Source organism: Nicotiana tomentosiformis, chromosome 1 (assembly GCF_000390325.3).
Source record: "Nicotiana tomentosiformis chromosome 1, ASM39032v3, whole genome shotgun sequence".
Taxonomy (NCBI): Eukaryota; Viridiplantae; Streptophyta; class Magnoliopsida; order Solanales; family Solanaceae; genus Nicotiana; species Nicotiana tomentosiformis.
In genome coordinates, this window is record NC_090812.1 from 21,321,445 (window position 1) to 21,331,621 (window position 10,177).

The 10,177-nt window shown below is 37.9% G+C and overlaps 1 protein-coding gene and 1 long non-coding RNA gene across 2 annotated transcripts; both read left to right on the plus strand.

Annotated features, from left to right (window-relative positions):
- The first annotated feature begins 939 nt into the window (after positions 1-939).
- Positions 940-4,252, plus strand: LOC117281815 (uncharacterized). Its single transcript, XR_004512443.2, has 3 exons — positions 940-1,331; positions 3,387-3,543; positions 3,651-4,252. It is a non-coding gene; the product is annotated as an uncharacterized lncRNA (long non-coding RNA).
- Positions 4,253-6,024: 1,772 nt separating this feature from the next.
- On the plus strand, positions 6,025-6,588 carry LOC138904299 (uncharacterized). Its single transcript, XM_070192800.1, has one exon. The coding sequence runs from the start codon at positions 6,025-6,027 to the stop codon at positions 6,586-6,588; it is 564 nt and encodes a 187-aa protein (XP_070048901.1).
- Positions 6,589-10,177: the final 3,589 nt, after the last annotated feature.

Below are 10,177 nucleotides of genomic sequence, written 5' to 3' on the forward strand. Positions count from 1 at the left end.
AAAAGCAAGAGGTATGTACTTAATTAAATATTTTTTTAATTATTGAATGTAATTTTGAAATATTATTCAAAAATTAATTAAGATAAAAATTACTGTTTGAGAAGTAATGGAGTTAAAAAATTATCTATGTTTTCTAAGTTATTTTAACAGTACAAAGCCCCAATGCAAAATAAATAAATTAAAATCACTGAATTAACTAATTAGAAAAAAATCTTATTCAATTCTTTTCAAAATCTTCATGTAAGTAAAATTATTCTTTAAGTTGATAAAGCTCCTAAGTTACACAAATTTATTTCCACAAAAAAGAGCATTCACGGTGAAAGAAATTTTGAAAATAAAGCAAAATTAGCTATATCATAGTATTGTTTGTTACTTGTTTTCAGTATAAGTAACAATAATAACAATACTTTTCATCATATATTCCTACACGAGTCATCAAAAATCACAATAAAGCATATAAGAATTTGTAGAGGGTAGTATTCTTTATTTATTGTACTAGCTAAATTTTACAAGCATTTATCAATTTTAGGAACTTATATTTTCTTTTATTTTTTTTAATAACTCAAACACATTATTTAATAATAATTACTTAATTCTGTAAGATCGCATATTCACTTATATAGGGTACACACGCAAAGCGCGTACCCTAAGACTAGTTATATTAAAAGCACGAAAGCCCTTAGCGAAATGTTATTCGTTTTTTTTTATCCTTTTAAAATAGAGTTCACATTAGATAAAATAGTCATTTAATTATTCTCCTAATATTTAGCATTTAAAGTCAACTAAAACTTTACTTATTACAATTTTTTTTATTTGAACAACTACACAAAAAGATTCCTAATATTTAGGACATCAAAATCAACTAAATTTATAGATAATTCGTTTATAATTTTTTCCCCTTCTTCTATGTACATAGAAATTATGGCAAGCAAGAAAAAACCAAAAATGACTATTTATTGCCTTTTTGTGGGATATTGCTTTTCTTTGTTTAGGTCTAGGATTCACTTTGGATTTAGAATTCTATTACCAAAAAATAATATTAGGTAGTTGTGTCTTTCTTTGTTTAGGTTTGCGATCCTTTTACCAAAACTGCCCAGGCTATAAATCTTTAGCTAGCGACCTTTTATTTTCGTTGTGTATCTTTCTGTTCTTAACAACTTTTATTTCCATCTTAAATTATAGGTATCATACAATTGGCCGTCGGAAGAAGCTCTTCAAATTTCGTGGGTTCGTAGAAGAATTCAACTAATGAATTTTCCTCTTACGAATTTAGCAACTATTGATTAGCAATTGCCTATCATAAACTCTTCACAATGTCGATGTCTTTGGAGGTAAATTTGCCTAAATTTAAGCTTTCTAACCTTTAGTTTGTTCTTGAAGTTATGTAACAATAATCGTTCCTGTATTTTTGATATACAATTGTAAATTAAAAAGTTGTCAATTGTGATTTTTATTTACAATGTCTCATATACAATTAAAATTGGCTCATTTACAAATTTTGTGCAAGTTTTGGAGCATTGCATTCCGTAATAAAAAATCAGTTAGATATTCTAACTATATCAATTCAAGATCTTATCAAATCAAGATTAATTGTTACCTTGTATTTTATAATTAATCTATAATTACTAATTTCTATGCCAGCTTAAGGTGCTCATATTTTGTAAGAAAAAATAATCTTGATTACCTCTTACATATTACGAGATCTAAAATTATTTTATTTCAGAATAAAGCAATTGCCGTCCTTGCATATATCCTTTTTGATAGTTTCATAGGTGTAGGTAAATAATTTTTCTTATCCATAAAAAATAATTATTATAGAATCAACATGGTACTTCACATTTTTATCATAAATATTTTAAGGAATATTAATTTTACTAAATAGTACAATTCCATTGCGCATGGAAACAAATTTATTGTATTTTAAAAGTTGCCTTTGTTGAAGTTCATCTACGAGTTTTTTCTAATCTTTGAGCTCAAAAGCTGAGACTTTTTTAAGTACCAGTTTACTTCAATTGTAGGTTAATTTAACTATTTAACCTTTCTTTGATATTTATTCTATTCATACATATTAGTCATTGCTTTTTTTGAAGCCGTCATGATGAAGAGATCTGGAGGAGTAGAATGTCATAGTTGGCATGTTCGATATAATAGCCTAATTGGCATAAAAGTTGTGGTTTACAAAAGAGTTGACAAGTTAAATAATATGTAAATAATTTATTGTTTGGTATTATAAAAATATCTTCAAATAAATTACGTGGAGATAGTGGGCAAACTTGTAATATGCTGATGTTTATTGTTTAACTCATGTAAACTAATTAGGAGTATCATTTATTGTGGCGTTTGTGGATCAGAAAATAAATTTTCTACTCTTTTCGATCCGTAATATAAGTTGAAGTATATCTTTGAATAAATTTTAAAATATTTTAATTAACTTCTATGACTTTACTGTCATGTTGGTATTAAAATACTTGTGCACACTTAATTCAAATAGAATTGAATCGAATGTGTGCATATCAATACTTTAAGAAAATTTTAACTTTCAATAAGAATCTTACTTATTTAAAGTGGATTAGTAAAATAATTTTAAATTGCAACAATACAAGGCTTACATTTGCAGATGAGGAGGTAATAATCTAGACAAAATAGTATTTAATTTTTTTTTAATTTTAGGATCTAAAATCCACTAAAATATTATTATTAAATTATTCCTATTTGATAAGATAAAATCGTAGAAGACAATTAGATTATAAATGAGTTGTCATTATTTTGTTCTTGCATTAAGTCCAACAAATGAAAACATCTCGCTATAATTTTTATACTAAGTTTTTTTTTGTAAAATATTAGTTCAATATTAGTTATTCTTTAAATTTTACATTGTCGCTATCAAATTTTTAGAAGGTATAACGCCAACGTTTTCATTAAATTTTTAAAAGACCAAAAGATTTAATTTTAATTTGTGTAATTTGACAAATCTTTAAAGAATTGTGATAAAAAATATTTTATGTTTTATTTTCAGTAGTAGGTTACATAAATAATAACAATTTTTATACGATATAAGTCCAGATAAATCACAATAAAGCATCTAAATAAAATTCCGTCATTTGTTAAGCTAACTAAATGAGAATAATATTTAATATTTAAAAAAAATCTTAAATTTTATTTTATAAATCAAACAAACTATATAATAATATGTATGTAATTTTCAAAGTTTATATATTCACTGATATAGGTACACGTGCAAAGCGCGTACCCTAAGATTAGTTACTATGAAATTGGAAGAACCATCTCTGTCTATATTTAAATAAAATGCATTACAAATGCTGGCTATCTTTTAAACAACACCTCTAAAAGTGGCTAATAGTGCGCTTAACCCGTTACCAAAGCAGACGGAAAAATTTTCCATTGCCGGCACAGAGAAATTTGGAGACATGGTTGTTTCAAGAGCACTCAGAAGGTTCTGTTCAACAGTTTCGTCGGGACGACTACGCTTTTGCATCGTGAGGAGCGGACCTGCCGCCTGCCGGTTTCTACACTGCTGCTAAGGTACCTCTATCACTGCTTTGAATTTTCTACAATTTGTCGTTTTCTCCTATTATTGCAACTTGTATACGGTTAAAATCGAGTCCACCCGATTTTATTAATTAACCAAGACCAGGGGGACGGGTCGAGGATCGGAGCCCCGTATTATATCAGACTGAGACACGAAGATAAGGTACCGAGTTCGGGATTCGAAGTCCAGTGATGATCGAGACCAAACGGGATAGATATCGAGTAAGACCGAAGATAGCATAATAACGGAAAGCCGAGATATCCATGGTTGGTCGAGGATCATGGCGGAAATCTCGGAACGGATCAAATCAAGAACGATTATTTAGCTAATCATGGGATTTTCTTCTGTAATTAGAATTGTACCATAAGTGAAATTCCTCTAATATATAAAGGGAGGTTCTAATCATTTGTAACCATATCATTCTCGCATATCAAAGCAACATAATACTCTTTCTCTCTTATACTCTCTTGTTCATCAGCTTATTTCATATTTCATAACTCTATTCTCAGCCGGTTCGAGGGCGATCTAGCTCGAGGGCTGAATTACATTTCAACACTGGTTTGCTTTACTTTACTGTTAATTTCTATTATTAATCATCGTATTTATCAATTGGTACTAGGTGAAATTACGTATCCTTAAAATCACTTATAAGTTTAATTGTTATCTAATTTTAAGGGTAAACAGTTTGGCGCCCACCGTGGGGCTAAGGATAATAGTAATTGCCTAGTATTAATTCTCGTAACACACACTGCTTTACGCTTGTTCTCGTAAGTATTTTTGATTTCAGGATCAGCATGTCGAACTCACAAATAGTGCCCACACACGCCGACAACGGCTTTGGTTTTCATGGAGAAAACGACAATATAGCCGCCCCAGGGATCGAAGTGCCTCAGGCTGGCCTCGAGGGAGTAGCAATTGCAAATCCCGTCGACGTCAGTTCCCATGTCGCCCTAAATGCTAATCTGGGTGTCGATCCCGAGAATAGCGTCCGCAGGGAAGTTCGATCAGGCAGTCGAGGTACGCAGGGCGGCAAATACGACGGAATCAGCCTTCAACTGATATTTGAAATGTTACAGGCTCAACAAGATGCTATAGCGCAACTACAAAATCAGAATCGTACACCGAGTGGGGTCGAACCCGAACCCTCACTAGAAGTTGTTCACAGAGTCGAACCAGTACCGGAGAGGCCAAACGAGAATGAATCGGGGACTGACCCCACCATTATGAAGATGCTCGAGGAGCTCACAAAGCGAATTGAATTGGGGGAGAAAAAGATTGAAGAAAATGACAAAAAGGTAGAAACGCGTAACTCCCGAGTTGACCAAATACCGGGGGCACCACCGATTCTGAAGGGTTTGGATTCGAAGAAGTTCGTGCAGAAGCCTTTCCCCCCAAGTGCGGATCCTAAGCCCATCCCGAAGAAATTCCGCATGCCAGAAATTTCCAAGTATAATGGGACAACCGACCCTAATAAGCATCACTACTTACACATGCGCAACAAAGGGGAATGATTTAGAGGATGACGAGATTGAGTTAGTTTTATTGAAAAAGTTCGGAGAGACTTTATCGAAAGGGGCGATGATATGGTACCACAACTTGCCGCCCAATTCCATTGATTCGTTCACCATGCTCGCAAATTCCTTTGTCAAAGCACACGCTAGAGCAATAAAGGTCGAGACTAGGAAGTCGGACCTCTTCAAAGTGAAACAGAAAGACAATGAAATGTTAAGAGAATTCGTATCGCAGTTCCAGATGGAACGTATGGACCTACCCGGTCGCAGATGATTGGGCCGTCCAAGCTTTTACTCAAGGTTTGAACATACGAAGTTCGGTGGCCTCACAACAGCTAAAGCAAAATTTAATTGAGTATCCAGATGTGACATGGACCGATGTGCATAATCGGTACCAGTCAATAATCAGGATCAAGGATGATCAGTTGGGAGCTCCTTCCGGCTCCGTTTATCCAAACAGGCCCGTCAGCAGAATTCAAAGGGACATCGACAGAGAACCTCGATCGAACAAAGATCGGTATCAACTATACGGTGGAGATTGTAGGAACAGCGACCCTGTGCGCAACCCCGTTCTAAGTGATCGAAGGAACGATCGAGGACATAGCTTCCGAGGGCTCAGGAGTAAGAGTGGTTTCGATAGACACGTCGAGCCTACAGAAGCACCACGACTATCAGAATACAACTTCAGTGTCGATGCATCAGTTATTATATCGGCCATTAGGCGGATCAAAGAAACCAGATATCCTCGACCCCTACAGACCGATCCAGCCCAGAGGAACCCAAATCAAATATGCAAAGTTCAACGAGGGCCACCTTCGAGAATTCTTAAGCGACGGAGCTAAGAACCACTTCAGAGACAGGGATGCGAACAGGAAGAATGAACATGAAGAACCACAACACATGATTCACATGATCGTCGGTGGGGTAGATATTCCATAGGGACCCGCATTCAAACACACCAAGATGTCGATCACCAGGGAAAAGCGAACTCAGGACTATGTGCCAGAAGGGACTTTGTCTTTCAATGACGAGGAAGAAGAGGGGATCTCACAACCACACAATGATGCACTGGTAATATCTTTTCTTATGAATAAAATTCAAGTTAAACGTGTTTTGATTGATCCAGGAAGCTCGGCCAACATTATTCGATCGAGGGTCGTGGAGCAACTCGTCCTACAGAATCAGATTGTCCCCGCAGCTCGGGTTCTTAATAGCTTCAACATGGCGAGTGAAACTACCAAAGGTGAAATTATCTTGCCAGTAAACGTAGCCATGACCGTTCAAGAAACAAAGTTCCATATGATCGAGGGAGATATGAGATACAACGCCCTGCTCGGAAGACCCTGGATTCATAACATGAGGGCAGTCCCTTCAACTCTTCACCAAGTTCTGAAATTTCCAACACCGGAGGGAGTAAAAACAGTGTATGGGGAACAACATGCAGCCAAAGATATGTTTGTGGTCGATGAAGTGATACCGGTATCGGCGCTCTCATCAACAAAGGGATTAGAGTTAAAAGGAAAGTAGGAGGCCAAATAGAAACCACAGGCACCAGCCTCGACTCAATCGCAGGGAGCAGACGAGGACGATGACTATTGGATTCCTCGATCCTTCATAATTCCCGATGATTCCGACGCCACCAAATCGATAGTCGAAGAGCTGGAACAAGTCATACTGACTGAGGACCTGACCGAATGAAAGGTATACCTGGGCACGGGGTTAACTCTCGAGCTCAGGAAAAAACTTATTCAATTCATTTTAGATAACATGGATTGCTTTGCTTGGTCCCATCTCGATATGACAGGGATCCCTCCAGAAATCACTACACATCGGCTAAGCTTGAACTCGAAGTTCCATCCAGTAAAGCAAAAGAGAAGGCCTCAGTCCGAGGTTAAACATGCGTTCATCAAGGATGAGGTAACCAAACTTCTCAAAATAAGGTCCATTCGGGAAGTAAAATATCTCAAATGGTTAGTAAACGTAGTGGTAGTCCCCAAGAAGGGAAATAAACTTAGAATTTGTGTAGACTATAAGGACGTAAACAAGGCCTGCCCTAAGGATTCTTTTCCTTTGCTGAATATCAATCGCATGATCGATGCCACGGCCGGCCACGAGATTCTCAACTTTCTCGATGCCTACTCCGGGTATAATCAAATACAGATGAGTCCGTAGGATCGGGAAAAGACTTCGTTTATCACTAAATACGGCACCTATTGTTATAACGTAATGTCGTTCGAACTAAAAAATGTTGGTGCAACTTATCAACTCCTAGTAAATTGAATGTTTGAAGAACAAATAGGAAAATCAATGGAAGTTTATATTGATGACATGTTAGTTAAGTCCCTGCGAGCAGAGGATCATTTGAAACATTTGCAGGAAATCTTCGACATACTAAGAAAGTACAACATGAAGCTCAACCCGGAGAAGTGCGCGTTCGAGGTCGGCTCGGGCAAGTTCCTCGGCTTCATGGTATCAAATCGGGGGATCGAGATCAACCCCGATAAAATTAAAGTCATCGAAGATATCACGGTCGTGGATAATGTCAAGTCCATACAAAGGTTAACAGGGCGCATAGCCGCCCTAGGACGATTCATCTCAAGGCCCACAGATAAAAGTCACAGGTTCTTCTCACTGCTTAAGAAGAAGAGTAATTTTGCATGAACTCCGGAATGCTAGCAAACCTTAGAAGAACTAAAACGATACTTGTCGATCCCACCACTGCTTCACACCCCGAAAGCGGACGAGCAACTCTACTTATACTTGGCAGTTTCGAAAATAATGGTAAGTGGGGTCCTAGTTCAAGAAGAGCAAGGTACGCAATTCCCTGTTTACTATGTTAGTCGCACCTTAGGCGAGGCCGAGACCAGATACCCACACTTAGAAAAATTTGCGCTTGCTTTAATAAGTGCCTCTAAGAAATTACAATCGTACTTCAAATGTCACCCAATTTGTGTTGTAACTACCTATCCCCTTCGCAATATTTTATACAAACCCGAACTCTCGTGTCTACTGGACAAATAGGCCATCGAGATCAGTGGGTACAATATCGAATATCAACCCCGAATAGCTATCAAGTCTCAAATCTTGGCAGACTTCGTGGCCAACTTCACGTCAGCCCTCATACCCGAGGTCGAAAAGGAGCTATTATTATATTATTAAAATCATGTACATCATCAGGGGTGTGGACCATCTTCGCAGACGGCGCTTCGAATATGAAAGGGTCCCGGTTGGGCATCGTTTTGAAGCCGCCCACGGGCAACATAATTAGACAATCCATCAAAACTTCGAAGTTAACTAACAATGAGGCCGAGTATGAGTCCATGATTGCAGGTCTCGAGCTGGTTAAAAGCTTAGGAGCAGAGGTCATCGAGGCCAAATATGATTCCCTACTTGTGGAAAAACCAAGTCAATAGAACCTTTGAAGTCCAAGAAGATCGAATGTAGAGATACTTAGACAAGCTACAGGTCACTCTACATCGATTTAAAGAGTGGACCTTACAACATGTACCTCGGGAACAGAACAGCGAGGTTGATGTCCTTGCAAACTTGGGGTCATCGATCGAAGATGACGAACTTAACTCGGGGACTGTCGTACAACTTTCGAGATCAGTAATCGAAGAAGGCCACACCGAAATAAACTCTACAAGTCTGGCCTGGGATTGGAGAAACAAGTACATCGAATATCTAAAGAACAGGAAGATCCCGTCGGATCCAAAGGAGTCAAGAACTTAACAAACGAAGTCAACACGGTTCACTTTGAACGAGGATGGAATGCTATTTAGAAGGATTTTCTATGGACCATTGGCGATATGTTTGGGACCAGGAGATACCGATTATGTATTATGGGAAATTCACGAAGGCATTTGTGGGAATCATTCTAGTGCCGAATCACTGGTTCACAAAGTCATTAGAGCAGGGTACTACTGGGTCGATATGGAAAAGGATACAAAAGAGTTCGTTCGAAAGTGAGACAAATGTCAAAGGTATGCGCCAATGATCTACCAGCCCGGATAGCAGCTCTACTCGGTCTTATCCCCATGGTCGTTCATGAAATGGGGAATGGACATCGTCGTCCCTCTCCAATCGGCCCCAGGTAAAGCTCAATTTATTTTATTTATGACTGATTACTTTTCTAGGTGGGTTGAAGCACAGGCTTTTGAGAAAGTCAGAGAAAAAGAAGTCATACACTTCATTTGGGACCACATTATATGTCGATTCGGGATGCCTGCCAAGATTGTGTGCGATAAGGGAAAGCAGTTCATTGGCAGCAAAGTGACTAAATTTCTCGAGGATCACAAGATTAAAAGGATTTAATCGATACCATATCATCAGAGTGGGAACGGACAAGCCGAATCGACCAACAACACTATTATTCAAAATCTTAAGAAGAGATTAACCGACGCTAAGGGGAAATGGAGAGAGATATTGCTCAAGGTCCTTTGGGCATACCGTACGACATCGAAATCCAGGACGGGGGCTACACCGTTCTCTTTAGTCTATGGTGCAGAAGCTCTCATCCCACTCGAGGTCGGGGAACCTAGCCTCGGGTTTCGATATGCAACAGAAGAATCGAATCACAAGGCCATCAATAAAAGCCTAGAATTGTTGGACGAAAGCCGCGAGGCCGCCCTCGTTCGATTGGCCGCACAAAAATAACGGATCGAAAGGTAATACAATCGAAGAGCCAATCTTCAATATTTTAAAACCGGGGACTCGGTGCTAAGAAAAGTCACCCTTAACACTCGAAATCCTAATGAAGGAAAATTGGGTCCAAATTGGGAGTGACCCTATCGGGTCCTCGATATCACCGGAGATGGATCCTACAAGTTCGGCACAATGAACGATGAGCAATTACCAAATAATTGGAACATATCACTCCTAAAATGATACTAATGCTGAGGTACGACCTTTCTATTTTTATTTATATTCTAAACTAACCAATTACAGGTGTTCGATCGAGGATGGAGTCTTCAACACAAAGTCTTTAGGTCTGAAAGTACGCGTTGTACTCTTTTTTCCTTAGATCGGTTTTTGTCCCAAATGAGTTTTTCCGGCGAGGTTTTTAACGAGGCAACCATTGTTCATGCTAACTTAGAGCAATTCAACAGTATCCGAG